Source organism: Bufo bufo, chromosome 2, assembly GCF_905171765.1.
Source record: "Bufo bufo chromosome 2, aBufBuf1.1, whole genome shotgun sequence".
NCBI classification, from domain to species: domain Eukaryota; kingdom Metazoa; phylum Chordata; class Amphibia; order Anura; family Bufonidae; genus Bufo; species Bufo bufo.
In genome coordinates, this window is record NC_053390.1 from 475,413,025 (window position 1) to 475,431,271 (window position 18,247).

At 44.2% G+C, this 18,247-nt stretch overlaps 1 protein-coding gene across 1 annotated transcript in view; it reads left to right on the plus strand.

The window, feature by feature from the left end:
• Positions 1-258: 258 nt before the first annotated feature.
• Positions 259-18,247, plus strand: part of DOHH (deoxyhypusine hydroxylase) — a 47,670-nt gene continuing 29,681 nt past the window's right edge. The window contains exon 1 of the mRNA XM_040417752.1: positions 259-558. Coding sequence (XP_040273686.1) covers positions 279-558 — 280 coding nt within the window. The 5' untranslated portion in view covers positions 259-278. The remainder of the gene's footprint in view (positions 559-18,247) is intronic.

Sequence of the window (18,247 nt, forward strand, 5' to 3'; positions counted from 1 at the left end):
CCCCCTGCAAATATCTAATTGCCTTTATTACTTCCCCTTACAACGCCTCCATTTTTCACTAGTTGGATCAGAAATTTTACGGAAATTTTTTGAGCCCCCTTCAGCAAAACGATCCGTGTGCTCGTTAAAACCCAGAACTGTTCAGCAGCGCTGAGCACTAGGGGAAGAAGTCCTGTGAAAGTGATGCGAGTGCGACGCTGCCACAGGCCGTACTGTTTCCGCCGTTCTGACGAGCCTCGTGACCCGCAGCACTTCCGCTAGTACTCCACTAAAGCAAAATGGCGGCGCCCAGCAGCAACCTGGTGACGAGTGTTGGACGGGTGTTGCTGGATACCAGTCTACCTTTACCAGCCCGATTCCGTGCCCTGTTCACTCTTCGCAACCTTGGCGGACACGAGGCTGTGGAATGGATAGGGCGAGGCTTTGTCGATAAGTCGGCGCTTCTAAAGCATGAACTGGCCTACTGCTTGGGGCAAATGGGAGATCGAAGTGCACTGCCCGTATTGAGCGCTGTGCTGATGGATGGTAGCCAGGAGCCCATGGTGCGGCATGAAGCAGGTAGTGGCACGTTTCTTAGGTCTGGAAGGAAGAGGTTGGATGACGCTAGCAATTCCACTCGTTTCGTAATGATGTTTCTAACCACTAGAGGGCGCCAAGTATTGCTTATATAACCTGCTCCATAGCACTATCTAGATTCCTCAATGAGGTCGCAATTTCATTTTTCTATCTACTTTCACACCAGTGGTTTTGCTGGATCCGTCCTGGATCAGCGAACATGCTTTAGCTCTGATAACACAACCTCCTGCATCCGTGAAGTGATCCGGTTGTATTATCTTTAACCACTTCAGCCCCCAGTGCTTAAACACCCTGAAAGACCAGGCCACTTTTTACACTTCTGACCTACACTACTTTCACCGTTTATTGCTCGGTCATGCAACTTACCATCCAAATGAATTTTACCTCCTTTTCTTCTCACTAATAGAGCTTTCATTTGGTGGTATTTCATTGCTGCTGACATTTTTACTTTTTTTGTTATTAATCGAAATTTAACGATTTTTTTGCAAAAAAAATGACATTTTTCACTTTCAGTTGTAAAATTTTGCAAAAAAAACGACATCCATATAGAAATTTTGCTCTAAATTTATAGTTCTACATGTCTTTGATAAAAAAAAAATGTTTGGGTAAAAAAAAAATGGTTTGGGTAAAAGTTATAGCGTTTACAAACTATGGTACAAAAATGTGAATTTCCGCTTTTTGAAGCAGCTCTGACTTTCTGAGCACCTGTCATGTTTCCTGAGGTTCTACAATGCCCAGACAGTACAAACACCCCACAAATGACCCCATTTCTGAAAGTACACACCCTAAGGTATTCGCTGATGGGCATAGTGAGTTCATAGAACTTTTTATTTTTTGTCACAAGTTAGCGGAAAATTATGATTTATTTTTTATTTATTTTTTTTCTTACAAAGTCTCATATTCCACTAACTTGTGACAAAAAATAAAAAGTTCTATGAACTCACTATGCCCATCAGCGAATACCTTGGGGTCTCTTCTTTCCAGAATGGGGTCACTTGTGGGGTAGTTATACTGCCCTGGCATTCTAGGGGCCCAAATGTGTGGTAAGGAGTTTGAAATCAAATTCTGTAAAAAATGACCTGTGAAATCCGAAAGGTGCTCTTTGGAATATGGGCCCCTTTGCCCACCTAGGCTGCAAAAAAGTGTCACACATCTGGTATCTCCGTACTCAGGAGAAGGTGGGGAATGTGTTTTGGGGTGTCATTTTATATATACCCATGCTGGGTGAGAGAAATATCTTGGCAAAAGACTTTTCCCATTTTTTTATACAAAGTTGTCATTTGACCAAGATATTCATCTCACCCAGCATGGGTATATGTAAAAAGACACCCCAAAACACATTCCTCAACTTCTCCTGAGTACGGGGATACCAGATGTGTGACACTTTTTTGCAGCCTAGGTGGGCAAAGGGGCCCATATTCCAAAGAGCACCTTTCGGATTTCACTCCTCATTTTTTCCTGAATTTGATTTCAAACTCCTTACCACACATTTGGGCCCCTAGAATACCAGGGCAGTATAACTACCCCACAAGTGACCCCATTTTGGAAAGAAGACACCCCAAGGTATTCCGTGAGGGGCATGGCGAGTTCCTAGAATTTTTTATTTTTTGTCACAAGTTAGTGGAAAATGATGATTTTTTTTTGATTTTTTTTTTATACAAAGTCTCATATTCCACAAACTTGTGACAAAAAATAAAAACTTCCATGAACTCACTATGCCCATCAGCGAATACCTTGGGGTCTCTTCTTTCCAAAATGGGGTCACTTGTGGGGTAGTTATACTGCCCTGGCATTTTCCAGGGGCCCTAATGTGTGGTAAGTAGGTAAATGACCTGTGAAATCCTAAAGGTGCTCTTTGGAATATGGGCCCCTTTGCCCACCTAGGCTGCAAAAAAGTGTCACACATGTGGTATCGCCGTATTCAGGAGAAGTTGGGGAATGTGTTTTGGGGTGTCATTTTACATATACCCATGCTGGGTGAGAGAAATATCTTGGCAAAAGACAACTTTTCCCATTTTTTTTATACAAAGTTGGCATTTGACCAAGATATTTCTCTCACCCAGCATGGGTATATGTAAAATGACACCCCAAAACACATTCCCCAACTTCTCCTGAGTACGGCGATACCAGATGTGTGACACTTTTTTGCAGCCTAGATGCGCAAAGGTGCCCAAATTCCTTTTAGGAGGGCATTTTTAGACATTTGGATACCAGACTTCTTCTCACGCTTTGGGGCCCCTAGAATGCCAGGGCAGTATAAATACCCCACATGTGACCCCATTTTGGAAAGAAGACACCCCAAGGTATTCAATGAGGGGCATGGCGAGTTCATAGAAATTTTTTTTTTTTGGCACAAGTTAGCGGAAATTGATATTTTTAATTTTTTTCTCACAAAGTCTCCCGTTCCGCTAACTTGGGACAAAAATTTCAATCTTTCATGGACTCAATATGCCCCTCACGGAATACCTGGGGGTGTCTTCTTTCCGAAATGGGGTCACATGTGGGGTATTTATACTGCCCTGGCATTCTAGGGGCCCTAAAGCGTGAGAAGAAGTCTGGAATATAAATGTCTAAAAAATTTTACACATTTGGATTCCGTGAGGGGTATGGTGAGTTCATGTGAGATTTTATTTTTTGACACAAGTTAGTGGAATATGAGACTTTGTAAGAAAAAAATAAATAAATTCCGCTAACTTGGGCCAAAAAAATATCTGAATGGAGCCTTACAGAGGGGTGATCAATGACAGGGGGGTTGATCAATGACAGGGGGGTTGATCAATGACAGGGGGGTTGATCAATGACAGGGGGGTGATCAGGGAGTCTATATGGGGTGATCACCACAGTCATTGATCACGCCACTGTAAGGCTTCATTCAGACGTCCGGATGCGTTTTGCGGATCCGATCCATCTATCAGTGGATCCGTAAAAATCATGCGGACATCTGAATGGAGCTTGACAGGGGGGTGATCAGGGAGTCTATATGGGGTGATCAGGGGCTAATAAGGGGTTAATAAGTGACGGGGGGGGGGGTGTAGTGTAGTGTAGTGGTGCTTGGTGGGACTTTACTGAGCTACCTGTGTCCTCTGGTGGTCGATCCAAACAAAGGGGACCACCAGAGGACCAGGTAGCAGGTATATTAGACGCTGTTATCAAAACAGCGTCTAATATACCTGTTAGGGGTTAAAAAAAACACATCTCCAGCCTGCCAGCGAACGATCGCTGCTGGCAGGCTGGAGATCAACTCTCTTACCTTCCGTTCCTGTGAGCGCACGCGCCTGTGTGCGCGCGTTCACAGGAAATCTCGGCCATCGCGAGATGACGCATATATGCGTGACTCTGCGCAGGGCTGCCACCTCCGGAACGCGATCCTGCGTTAGGCGGTCCGGAGGTGGTTAAAATAACCAAGACGGATCCGTCATGAACACCATTGAAAGTCAATGGGGGAGGGATCTGTTTTCTATTGTCAGAGAAAATGCATCCGTCCATCTTGCTCCGCACCACATCGCGGACAGAAAAACTCTGCTTGCAGCGTTATTCTGTCCGCGATGGGAGCGCAACCAAATGGGACAGTGCATTTCGTTCAGTTCAGTTTTGTCCCAATTGACAATGAATGGGGACAAAATTGAAGCGTTTTCTTCTGCCATTGAGATCTTATGACGGATCTTAATAGTGGAAAGGGAAAGCGCAGATGTGAAAGTAGCCTAAGGAGGCAGTTCAAGTTTAAGTATAAAAATAGCTTCAGGGTAGCTTCAGTTTTGTGCGTGGTGATGTTTTCCAACAAGTTTAAAATGGTGTACCAGTAGAAAAAAATGTTGGAAGGCCATGAAATTGTTACAAGAACAAAGTAACTTCTACTCACTAGGGATGAGCGAACTTGTTTCAAGTATTGTGTACAAGGTTCAGGTTATCTAAGAATTTAGTTCTGGATTCTGGTACCAGAGACCATAAGTTATGTCCCCTGGTAGCAGAACCCATAATGGAATTCTTAGATAACCTGAACCTTGTACACCATACTTGAAACAAGTTCGCTCATCCCTACTACTCGCCTCTCTGAATCCCTGGTTCTGAAAGTGCCTGGATCTGTCCAGACACAACAGGAGATGGCTGGAGATACCCTTCAACCAATCACTGGCTGCATCAATCATCTTCCTCAGTCAGTGATTGGCTGAGCAGAATTCCCAGCCATGTCTTGCTATGCTAGGACAGGAACAGCAAGTAGAGCGCTGCGGAGACCTCAACACTCTGGAAGTGGCAGCGACAGGGGATTGGCAGGGTGAGTATAAGCTAGTTTCCAAATAATTTCATGGCCTTTCAACACTTTTTTTTTTTGGTAATATTTATTTAGTATCGCCATGGAATTTTGCTTCTATAATGCTTTGGTATACTTAGTGGTCGGTCCCGACAATCTAGCCATCTAAAGGTGCAGGCGATTACCCGATGAATGAGCAAAACGCTCGTTAATCGGGTGATCCTGTTCATACAGGCAAGTAAATTATTGTTTCTGGGCAGCAGATCTTGCCGTCTAAACAGCGATCTGCTGCCCAGAAACATTGCAGCTGTATGAGGATAAGCAACCGCTCGTCCTCATACTGTGGAGGTGGTTTGCAGCACTTCACCCCCACTGAATGAGCAGCCAGTTAGTGGGAAGGAACACTTCCTTCCTGATAGTCGGGTGCTCCTCGCCCTGTGTAAATCCGCATTAAATGCCATAATCTCTGATTGTAACATCTAAGGAGTTAACTTGTCATACCATCCCATGGTCCAAATTGTATCCCATTTGTGGTATGGCGCAGCTAAAATAGTTGTACAGTCAGAGGTCACCCAAATTTTTTTTTGTAAGAGTAAAAATACCACTCTTGCCATTTTTGAGGCATATTTTTACCCAAGGTGGAGTGCGAAAGTTGCAGTAATTCAAATACATAATACGTAGGCCTACACTTGTTCACATCTGCCTTGGGGGCTCTGTTCGGGGTCACTGTCACAGATTCTGCCAAAAACACAGAACAATTTTTTGTATATGCAGGAGTTTTTTGTTTGGTAAAAAGTTTCTGTTCGGGATCCTGTCTAAACAGGCTCCATCATAGGGAAGTCTGTTCAGCTCCTGTCAGACAGGATTCACATCACGTTTTTGTCATACGTTTAACTCCTTCCTGACACATGACGTAATAGTACGTCATGGCAGCAAGTGACTTGACGCAATTTGACGTACTGTTACATCATTATGATCAGGCGGGCACCGGAGCGGTGCACGTCTGATCAATGCAGGGGCCCGGCTGTATCCACGGGCATCGCTGTAAAAAGCCGACGCCGGCGGATTAATCCCTTCTATGCCACGATCAGCGCTGACCACGGCATAGAAGGTGTTTGTGGTCAGTGAGTAATCCCATTGGGTCCTCACTCCGTGGTGACGAAAAGGCAGCCCGATGCCTTGCAGAGACATCGGTACCTGCCTTCTACAAAAGCCGAGGAGATCCAGCCCCAGGCTGGGTCTTCTAGGCAATCTGTTAGGCATCTTTCACACGGGCGTCCCGGATTTGCTCCGGATGCGTCTCGGGTGCATTGTGGGAAACCCGTTCGAGTGTGCACACAATTTCAGTCAGTTTTGATTGCGTTGTTTAGTTTTTATTGCGCAGGTGCAATGCGTTTTGCATGCGCGTGATAAAAAAAGTTTGGGTTTGGGTTCGGTGTTGTGTAGATGTTATTATTTTCCCTTATAACATGGTTATAAGCAAAAATAATAGCATTCTGAAAACAGAATGCTTAGTAAAATGTTGCTTGAGGGGTTAAAAAATTTAACTCGCCTCATCCACTTGATCGCGCAGCCGGCATAGTCTTCTTTCTTCTTCTTTAAGGATCTGCAAAAGGACCTTTGACGTAATCCTTCTATCTTCATTTAGCAGGACCTGCGCTGACGTCGCCGCACTCGCCACGCAGTGAGCGCGGTGACGTCAGCGCAGGTCCTGCTGAATGAAGATAGGATTACGTCATCAAAGGTCCTTTAAAGAAGAAAGACTATGCCGGCTGCGTGATCAAGTGGATGAGGGGAGTTAATTTTTTTTATTTTTTTAACCCCTCAAGCAACATTTTACTAAGCATTCTGTATTGGGCTACTTTCACACTTGCGTTCGGAGCTGATCTGTCTGGTGTCTGCACAGACGGATCCGCTCCTATAATGCAAACGATGGGATCCGTTCAGAACGGATCCGTCTGCATTATATTTCACAAAAAAATCTAAGTGCCCGGGGATCTCACTGCACTTACTATTATCCCCGGGCGCCGCTCCGTTCTCCCGTTATAGGCTCCGGTACCTTTTGCTTTTTAAGTTATAGTAGGCGGGTCTTCCCTTGTCCTGTGGGCGTCTCCTTCTCCTAGGCTGCAGCGCTGGCCAATCACAGCGCACAGCTCACAGCCTGGGAGAAAAAAACCTCCCAGGCTGTGAGCTGTGTGCTGCGATTGGCCAGCGCTGCAGCCTAGGAGAAGGAGACGCCCACAGGACAAGGGAAGACACCGCCTACTATAACTTAAAGAGCAAAGGTACCGGAGGGCATAACGGGAGAACGGAGCGGCGCCCAGGGATAATAGTAAGTGCAGTGAGATCCCCGGGCGCCGCGCTCCATGTCTGTATACTTAGTTCACATTGTTTTTACAAGTGAAAGGTCCTCTTTAATACATTACAAAAACAGGCGGCAGAAACACAGTGCCGGCACCCGACCTCCGACAGGGCGCGGCGCCTGTGGCAATTAACCGCTCAGGTCCTGTAAAAAAAAGTATACTATATATTTTTTTATTTTAACAAAGGAACTCTGAGACATCCGTTAATGTATACTTTTTTGAGTACTTTAAACGTATGACAAAAACCCAGCCTTATGTGTCCGATCCATCACTTCATTGTTCTGTTCATCTAACGGAGCAGAACAACCAAAATAAATAGTGGTGGTGTGAACGTGGCCTAATGAAGGAGAACCATTACTAGTCTAAATAACATCAGGCAATTATAGTCAAGTGATAAAGTAAAGTCCAATATAGCGGTCCTTCTACTGTATCACTTGGCTATAATATCCTGCTGTGCATTTACTACACACTGCACTGTATACATCACAGTGTCCGTTTTGATGCCAGGGCTGTAGTTTTCCACCACTGAGGAGTCCTCTTCAGCTTCACTGCTGCCATGTTTGCCGGGGTCCTCCGGGAGCTAGCCCCTCCTCATTACAGCTCCCACCAGCTTCCCCTGCTGCAGGACACTATCACTCTGGCAGCTTGCCCAAACCAACCAATAACAAAGCTCCTTTCTGTACAGAGCTTTATTGGTTTTCAGACACGGCCAGCATCGCCTAGTCTATGCCTTAGACTTTTTCCGGTAGTAAAATGGCCTGAACAATCTGACGCTTGTACAGGCGTCATTGCGACCTCTGTGTACTGTTATGTCCAAGTGAGAGAGGGGTTCACGATGCGTCCTTTTTTTGGACTTGAGGACTCATGAGTTTGTTTTGTTCATTTACATTTTGAAAGGCACCATTTTATTTTTATTTATTTTTTCTGGTTACGAGGGCTTGTTTTTTTCTGGGACAAGTTGTGTATTTTATTTTATTTTTAGTCTCAGAGGGACAGGAGAATCTGGGAATATAAGCTCTTGACGTTTGACATACTCAGATCAGGAATAAATGTGTATCAGGGCTTTGTCCTACATCTCTTAAGGAATGTTCCCCTCAGATCTCTTGGGTTCATTGTATTCATGGACTGGACATCAATTAGAGGACAATAAAACTTTCACACTTCTAATCCTCATGTATAATTGCTCCAACAAATTTACAGTTACAACTGTTTACTCCTCCCCTCATATTGATTTGCTTTACATCACTTATCTCATCTACTTCATTATTCCTATGTACTTTGGTATAGAAATATGTGACTCTTAAGATACTGTCTTAAGGCTGGGTTCACATCTGCGTTGTCAACTCTGGCAACGTAATCCGGTCACTGTATCCAGTGAACATGCAGCCTTTCAGCCGGACAGAAAATTCTACACGCAACACTTTTTTGTCCGGCTGAAAGTCAGCATATATGCTGGAAAGGCCGGATTACCACCAGATCCCATCACAGTGAATGTGGATTCAGTGGTGCATGGTGGTATCTAGCTATGCCGGATAAGGTGAACTCCGCCAGTCTGTTCCTCTGCTGGGACAGACTGTCGGCGTTCACAGCACAGATATGAACCCAGCCTAAGTAGTTTCAAAAGCTTATGATTTTGTCATCTTTTCAGTTGGCCATTAAAAGGTATCAACCACAGAGGAATGTAATTCCCTTATCTTCTATATACTGGCTAATACGGTACAAATAAAGATTTTTTTTTACTATATCAAAATGGCAATTTAAAGTATTTTAATAGCATTTCTTGCTATGAAAAAATTTAAGAAAAAAAAAAAAGGCAACCCCCCCCCCCCCCCAAAAAAAAATGGAAAAAATAAAGCCCAAGTTACCAAAAGAAGGCACAAAATTATTTATGGGACCAAACAGAAAAGGCTTTCAAATACACAAATATAATACAGAAAATGTGCCTGGTCTTTATCTGGTTAAAGTTGATTTTTTTTTTTTTTGTATCACTTTGTGTCTGCTCTGGAGTGAGATGCACTTAATTTAGGGGCAGTACCTCTTAATACATTAGGTGCATCTCTGGTAGTCTGTGCGTACAGGGGCGTACACTTCAGCTGTAACTTACACCAGCTTCTGGCGTAAGTTATAGTAAATCTAGTGGGCTGTGCTAAGTTCCGCCCCCTCTTGCTAAGCCCCTTTCCTTTTCTTACCACTTAACCACCTGCCATCTGGGCCATTTGCCCCCTTCCTGACCAGGCCTAATTTTGCAAAACTGACATATCTCACTTTATGTGGTAATAACTTTGGAACGCCTTTATTTATCCAAGTCATTCAGAGATTGTTTTCTCGTGACAGATTGTACTTCATGATAGTCATAAATTTGAGTCAAAATATTTCACCTTTATTTATGAAAAAATCCCAAATTTACCCAAAAAATTGAAAAATTCGCAATTTTCTAAATTTCTATTTCTCTGCTTTTAAAACAGAAAGTGATACCTCAGAAAATATTTATTACTTAACATTCCCCATATGTCTACTTTATGTTGGCATCATTTTGGAAATGTCATTTAATTTTTTTTAGGACGTTAGAAGGCTTAGAAGTTTAGAAGCAATTCTTCAAATTTTTTTGAAAATTGCCAAAACCCACTTTTTAAGGACCAGTTCAGGTCTGAAGTCACTTTGTGGGGCCTACATAGTGGATACCCCTATAAATGACCCCATTGTAGAAACTACACCCCTCAAGGTATTCAAAACCGATTTTACAAACTTTGTTAACCCTTTAGGCGTTCCACAAGAATTAACCACCTCAGCCCCCAGTGCTTAAACACCCTGAAAGACCAGGCCACTTTTTACACTTCTGACCTACACTACTTTCACCGTTTATTGCTCGGTCATGCAACTTACCACCCAAATGAATTTTACCTCCTTTTCTTCTCACTAATAGAGCTTTCATTTGGTGGTATTTCTTTGCTGCTGACATTTTTACTTTTTTTGTTATTAATCGAAATTTAACGATTTTTTTGCAAAAAAATGACATTTTTCACTTTCAGGTGTAAAATTTTGCAAAAAAAACGACATCCATATAGAAATTTTGCTCTAAATTTATAGTTCTACATGTCTTTGATAAAAAAAAAATGTTTGGGTAAAAAAAAAATGGTTTGGGTAAAAGTTATAGCGTTTACAAACTATGGGACAAAAATGTGAATTTCCGCTTTTTGAAGCAGCTCTGACTTTCTGAGCACCTGTCATGTTTCCTGAGGTTCTACAATGCCCAGACAGTACAAACACCCCACAAATGACCCCATTTCTGAAAGTAGACACCCTAAGGTATTCACTGATGGGCATAGTGAGTTCATAGAACTTTTTATTTTTTGTCACAAGTTAGCGGAAAATGATGTTTTTTTTTTTTTTTTTTTTTTTTTCTTACAAAGTCTCATATTCCACTAACTTGTGACAAAAAATAAAAAGTTCTATGAACTCACTATGCCCATCAGCGAATACCTTGGGGTCTCTTCTTTCCAAAATGGGGTCACTTGTGGGGTAGTTATACTGCCCTGGCATTCTAGGGGCCCAAATGTGTGGTAAGGAGTTTGAAATCAAATTCTGTAAAAATTGACCTGTGAAATCCGAAAGGTGCTCTTTGGAATATGGGCCCCTTTGCCCACCTAGGCTGCAAAAAAGTGTCACACATCTGGTATCTCCGTACTCAGGAGAAGGTGGGGAATGTGTTTTGGGGTGTCATTTTATATATACCCATGCTGGGTGAGAGAAATATCTTGGCAAAAGACAACTTTTCCCATTTTTTTATACAAAGTTGGCATTTGACCAAGATATTTATCTCACCCAGCATGGGTATATGTAAAAAGACACCCCAAAACACATTCCTCAACTTCTCCTGAGTACGGAGATACCAGATGTGTGACACTTTTTTGCAGCCTAGGTGGGCAAAGGGGCCCATATTCCAAAGAGCACCTTTCGGATTTCACAGGTCATTTTTTACTGAATTTGATTTCAAACTCCTTACCACACATTTGGGCCCCTAGAATGCCAGGGCAGTATAACTACCCCACAAGTGACCCCATTTTGGAAAGAAGAGACCCCAAGGTATTCGCTGATGGGCATAGTGAGTTCATGGAAGTTTTTATTTTTTGTCACAAGTTAGTGGAATATGAGACTTTGTATGAAAAAAAAAAAAAAAAAATCATCATTTTCCACTAACTTGTGACTAAAAATTAAAAATTCTAGGAACTTGCCATGCCCCTCACGGAATACCTTGGGGTGTCTTCTTTCCAAAATGGGGTCACTTGTGGGGTAGTTATACTGCCCTGGCATTTTACAGGGGCCCTAATGTGTGGTAAGTAGGTAAATGACCTGTGAAATCCGAAAGGTGCTCTTTGGAATGTGGGCCCCTTTGCCCACCTAGGCTGCAAAAAAGTGTCACACATCTGGTATCTCCGTACTCAGGAGAAGGTGGGGAATGTGTTTTGGGGTGTCATTTTACATATACCCATGCTGGGTGAGAGAAATATCTTGGCAAAGACAACTTTTCCCATTTTTTTTATACAAAGTTTGCATTTGACCAAGATATTTATCTCACCCAGCATGGGTATATGTAAAAAGACACCCCAAAACACATTCCTCAACTTCTCCTGAGTACGGAGATACCAGATGTGTGACACTTTTTTGCAGCCTAGGTGGGCAAAGGGGCCCAAATTCCTTTTAGCAGGGCATTTTTAGACATTTGGATACCAGACTTCTTCTCACGCTTTGGGGCCCCTAAAATGCCAGGGCAGTATAAATACCCCACATGTGACCCCATTTTGGAAAGAAGACACCCCAAGGTATTCAATGAGGGGCATGGCGAGTTCATTGAAAAAAAAAAATTTTGGCACAAGTTAGCGGAAATTGATTTTTTTGATTTTGTTCTCACAAAGTCTCCCTTTCCGCTAACTTGGGACAAAAATTTCAATCTTTCATGGACTCAATATGCCCCTCAGCGAATACCTTGGGGTGTCTTCTTTCCAAAATGGTGTTATTTGTGGGGTGTTTGTACTGCCCTGGCATTTGAGGGTCTCCGCAATCATTACATGTATGCCCAGCATTAGGAGTTTCTGCTATTCTCCTTATATTGAGCATACGGGTAATGAGATTTTTTTTTTCCGTTCAGCCTCTGGGCTGAAAGAAAAAAATGAACGGCACAGATTTCTTCATTCGCATCGATCAATGTGGATGAAAAAATCTCGGCCAAAAAAAGAAAAAAGGAGGGGAAAGGCGTCTGCCAGGACATAGGAGCTCCGCCCAACATCCATACCCACTTCAGCTCGTATGCCCTGGCAAACCAGATTTCTCCATTCACATCAATCGATGTGGATGAATAAATCATTGCCGGGATTTTTTTTTTTATATATACAAAGTGTTTGCCAAAGTATATGAACACCGCCACCTCCTCAGCTCATATGCCTTGGCAAACATATCTTTTACTGCAGAGGAGAAATCTCGTCTTGCAGCGCCGCATACACCGACTTGCGTGTAATCTGACAGCAGCGCAATGCTTCTGTCCGAATGCACATCAGTGCTGCAGCTGGTCGATCGGATGGTCCACCTGGAAGGTAAAAAAAACAAAACAAAAAAGAAAAAACCAGGCCGCAAAGCAATAACTTTATTAACTTTAGAACAGAACATATTAACTTTTTTAAACTTTTTTAACTTTTTTACTTACCGGTAATTTTTTTTTTGTTTTGTTTTTTTTACCTTTATAGAACAAACCTCTCCTTCCCCATGGGACAATGTGCAAAGCGCAAATCGCCCAAAGATGTGGCGAAGTACGTTATGCACTTTATCCCAGGTGAAAGGAGAGGTTTGCAGCAGCTGTGAGAGAAAGGGCCCTAATAGCCCTGTGTGCCTGTCCTGGTGAGATGTGATCCCTATGCTAGGTGTACCTGTGTGTGGTACTTCCGGAAACACTCTCCTAAGCATAGGGCAGGGTGGTCCGGACAGTCAGGACAGAAATAGCGGGTGTCACGCCTTATTCCACTCCTGCTACAGACACGACATTTTTTTCGGGGTGGCGGTTGGGTTGAGGTACCAGCAACGACACTGGGGAAATGTCGCTCGTGTAGACGGCTAACTACACTGGTGGATGGGGCCACGGAACCTCCTGGGTAAAGGAGGTTCTCGATGATCTCTTCCTGGAATTTGAGGAACGATCGTGTTCTCCCAGCCTTACTGTAGTGAACAAAACTATTGTAGAGCGCCAATTGAATTAAATATACAGACACCTTCTTATACCAGCGTCTGGTTCTGCGGGAAACTAAATAGGGAGCCAACATCTGGTCATTGAAGTCCACCCCTCCCATGAGCGCATTATAGTCGTGGACTGAGAGGGGCTTTTCAATGACACGGGTTGCCCTTTGAATTTGTATTGTCGTGTCTGCGTGAATGGAGGAGAGCATGTAAACGTCACGCTTGTCTCTCCATTTCACCGCGAGCAGTTCTTCGTTACACAAGGCAGCCCTCTCCCCCCTTGCAAGACGGGTGGTTACAAGCCGTTGGGGGAAGCCCACGCGACTAGTTCGCGCGGTGCCACAGGCGCAAATCCGTTCTAGAAACAAATGCCTAAAGAGGGCCACACTTGTGTAAAAATTGTCCACATAAAGATGGTACCCCTTGCCGAATAAGGGTGACACCAAGTCCCAGACTGTCTTCCCACTGCTCCCCAGGTAGTCAGGGCAACCGACCGGCTCCAGGGTCTGATCTTTTCCCTCATAGATCCGAAATTTGTGGGTATAGCCTGTGGCCCTTTCACAGAGCTTATACAATTTGACCCCATACCGGGCACGCTTGCTTGGGATGTACTGTTTGAAGCCAAGGCGCCCGGTAAAATGTATTAGGGACTCGTCTACGCAGATGTTTTGCTCAGGGGTATACAAATCTGCAAATTTCTGGTTGAAATGGTCTATGAGGGGCCGAATTTTGTGGAGCCGGTCAAAAGCTGGGTGGCCTCTGGGACGGGAGGTGGTGTTGTCGCTAAAGTGCAGGAAACGCAGGATGGCCTCAAATCGTGTCCTGGACATAGCAGCAGAGAACATGGGCATGTGATGAATTGGGTGCGTTGACCAATATGACCGCAATTCATGCTTTTTTGTCAGGCCCATGTTGAGGAGAAGGCCCAGAAAAATTTTAAGTTCGGAAACTTGGACTGGTTTCCACCGGAAAGGCTGGGCATAAAAGCTTCCCGGGTTTGCGGTTATAAATTGTGTGGCATATTGGTTGGTCTCTGCCACGACTAAGTCCAAGAGCTCCGCAGTCAAGAACAGCTCAAAAAATCCCAGGGCCGTACTGATCTGAGCCGTCTCAACCCGAACTCCAGACTGGGCGGTGAAAGGGGGAACTACTGGTGCGGCTGAAGTTGGTGACTGCCAATCAGGGTTTGCCAGCACCTCAGGGATTCTAGGGGCTCTACGGGCCTGTCTGTGCGGTGGCTGCGACGGGGTAACTAGTGCACGTGCCACCGTACCAGCTTCAACTGCCCTTCTGGTGCTCGCTACTTCACCATGTTGTACGGCAGTGCTGGTACTAGGTCCAGGAAGGGCTGCGCTGCTGGTGTATGCCTCACCACGTGATCCGGCAGCGACAGCCCCACTCTGCTGCTCTTGAAGCGGATCCTGCATAACCTGTGGTCTAGCGACACGGGGCCGGGTACGCCTGGTGCTGCCAGGGACCTCAACCTCCTCGTCCGAACTTTGGGTCAGAGAGCCACTGCTTTCTACAGGTTCATATTCTGACCCGCTAGATTCATCAGATGAGGGTTCCCACTCCTCATCCGACTGGGTCAGAATCCTGTAGGCCTCTTCAGAAGAATACCCCCTGTTTGACATTTGGACTACTAAATTTAGGGGTATTCCCTGAGACTACCCAAGAAAAAAAGCAAGCCTGTCTTACAAAGGGGAGGCTAGCGAAGTACCGGAGGCCGCTGCGGTTGATAAAAAATATCAAAACTGATTTTTTTATCGCCGCAGAGCGTGTAAAGTGAATGTGCAGTGATCAAAAAAAAAAATTTTTTTGTCACTGCGGTGGGGCGGGCGTGGGTGAACGCACGTGTGGGCGACCGATCAGGCCTGATCGGGCAAACACTGCGTTTTGGGTGGAGGGCGAACTAAAGTGACACTAATACTATTATAGATCTGACCGTGATCAGTTTTGATCACTTACAGATACTATAAAAGTACAAATGCTGATTAGCGATACGCTAAACAGCGAATAAAAGTGACTGCGGTGCGGTGGGGTGGGCGCTAACTGACGCTAACTACCTAACCAAGGGGCCTAAACTATCCCTAAAACCTAACAGCCAATACTAGTGAAAAAAAAAAGTGTCAGTTTACACTGATCACTTTTTGTCTTTCACTAAGTGATTGACAGGGGGCGATCAAGGGGTTAATTTGGATGATGGGGGTGATGGATGGTGATCAGGGGCTAAGGGCAGTGTTTGGTGTGTACTCACAGTGATGTCTGCTTCTCTGCTGGATCCAACCGACGAAAAGGACCAGCAGAGAAGCAGAGAAGCCATATAACAGATCATATTTACTAATATGATCTGTTATCTGGCTTGTGATTCGATTTTTTAAAAATCAGCAACCTGCCAGCGACGATCATTGGCTGGCAGGTTGCTGATGAAATACTCCTCTAACTTTTGCCGGCCCGCGATGCGCATGCGCGGGCCGGCTGTGACCGAAATCTCGCGTCTCGCGAGATGACGCGCCGGCGCGTCCAGGAGGAATGAATCAACCACCTCCAGGACGCGTCTGTGCGTACAGCGGTCCGGAGGTGGTTAAAGGAAAATGGAGATCAAATTTTTAAATTTCACTTTTTTGGCAGATTTTCCATTTTAATCAATTTTTTTCTTTAACACATCGATGGTTAACAGCCAAACAAAACTCAATATTTATTACCCAGATTCTGCGGTTTACGGAAACACCCCACATGTGGTCATAAACTGCTGTATGGGCACACGGCAGGGCGCAGAAGAAAAGGAACTCCACATGGTTTTTAGATGCCATGTCCCATTTGAAGCCCCCTGATTCACCCTTACAGTAGAAACTCCCAAGAAGTGACCCCATTTTGGAAACTAGGGGAAAAGGTGCCAGTTTTATTAGTACTATTTTTGGGTACATATGATTTTTTTGATCATTCATTATAACACTTTATGGGGCAAGGTGACCAAAAAATTGGTTGTTTTAGCACAGTTTCTATTTATTTATTTTTACAGCGTTCACCTGAGGGGTTCAGTCAAGTGACATTTTTATAGAGCAGATTGTTACGGACGTGGCGATACCTAATATGTATACTTTTTCTCATTTATTAAAGTTTTACACAATAATAGCATTTTTGAAACAAAAAAATTATGTTTTAATGTGTCCATGTTCTGAGAGCTATAGTTTTTTTTTATTTTTTCAGAGATTTTCTTATGTAGGGGCTCATTTTTTGCGGGATGAGGTGACTGTTTTATTGGTACCGTTTTGTGGGACATACGCGTTTTTGGTGTTGCACCTTTTGTGATGTAAGGTGACAAAAAGTGCTTGTTTTGACACTGTTTTTTTTTTTTTTTTTTTTTTAACGGTGTTCACCCGAGGGGTTAGGTCATGTATATTTTTATAGAGCTGGTTTTTACGGACGAGGCAATACCAAATATGTCTATTTTATTTTTTGTTTCTATTTTTAAAATTTTTTTTTTATTCCTTACTTGGGGACTTTTTTTTTTTTTTTTTACATGTGAAACTTTTTTTTATTTTTTTCAACCCTTTATTTTTTTTTTGGGGATTTTACACCACTTTTCGTCCCCCATAAGGTCATACAAGACCTCTGGGGGACATTTACATCACTTTTTTTTTTTCACTGTTGATTTCTCCTGTAACTGGGGCTGACATAGTAGCCCCAGTTACAGGACAAATACACCCCCCCAGAGAGGCTGTACAGCATAATTCTGCGCTGTACAGCCTCAGAGCAGGGCTGATCGAGGTCTGTGAAAAACCTCACACAGCTCCTGCACTCTCCGGTCCCGGCGGTCACATGACCGCCGGAACAGGAAGCGCATAGCACTTCCTGCTCTGCATACACAGCGCTCGGCGAGCGCTGTGTATGCAGCGATCCAGAAGGCAGGGACACCTGGGAACTGTCCCTGCCTTCTCTCTGGGTTGCCCTGCTGTCACTGACAGCGGGCAACCCGATCAACAGCTGCACGATTAGCGTGCAGCTGCACTTTCTGAACGGACGTTTTAAAACGTGCGTTCAGAAATAGAGATCCACCCATAGGACGTTTATATCCTATGGGCGGACGGAAAGTGGTTAAAAGGAGCTTCAAAGGTCTCAAATTATTTTGCACATATGGTGTGCACTAGGGTTGTCGCGATACCAAAATTTTTATTCGATACCATAAAAAAGTATTGCGATTCTCCTATACCATTTGATACCATGCGGAAAAAATAAAACGCCCAAAAAGCCACATGCATTCTTCATTTTTCCGGCACTGCAGTGGCCAGAGCCCCTCCCCCTCCTCTCCTCATTGGCGGCCAGCTGCGGCGAGACTCCCTCCTTCTCCACTGTGCTGCTGAAGAGAACATGGTGCGTGCTGAGAGCAGCATGCGCTATGTTCTGATACTAGGCTGCGCAGAATCGAACCGGGTACAAAAGTATCGATCATTCGATACCCGGTGCAACCCTAATGTGCACCATAATTTGTGACTTTTTTTACTCCATTATTTTGGCGTAAAGACATTAATAAAAGCCCCTCATAGTCTTTGTTAGGTCCCCTGCTGCCATGGCAGCCTACTGTCACCCTGAAGCACAGTTGTATGAGCGTCGATGGGGTGGCAGCAGAAGTCTTTTCCCTTCTAGTCACTTAAGTGGAAATGACCCAGGCATCTAAGGCGTTAAACAGCTAGGATCTATACTCCAATCTTCCCCATTGGTGTGGGTTTTGTCTGCCACCCCAAGTGACTGCAGCGGCACAGCCTCCAGTGCCATCACTGTGATGTATCATAAAGTCAGTTTGCGGGAACTTCATAGTCCCCATGATGTAACAGCA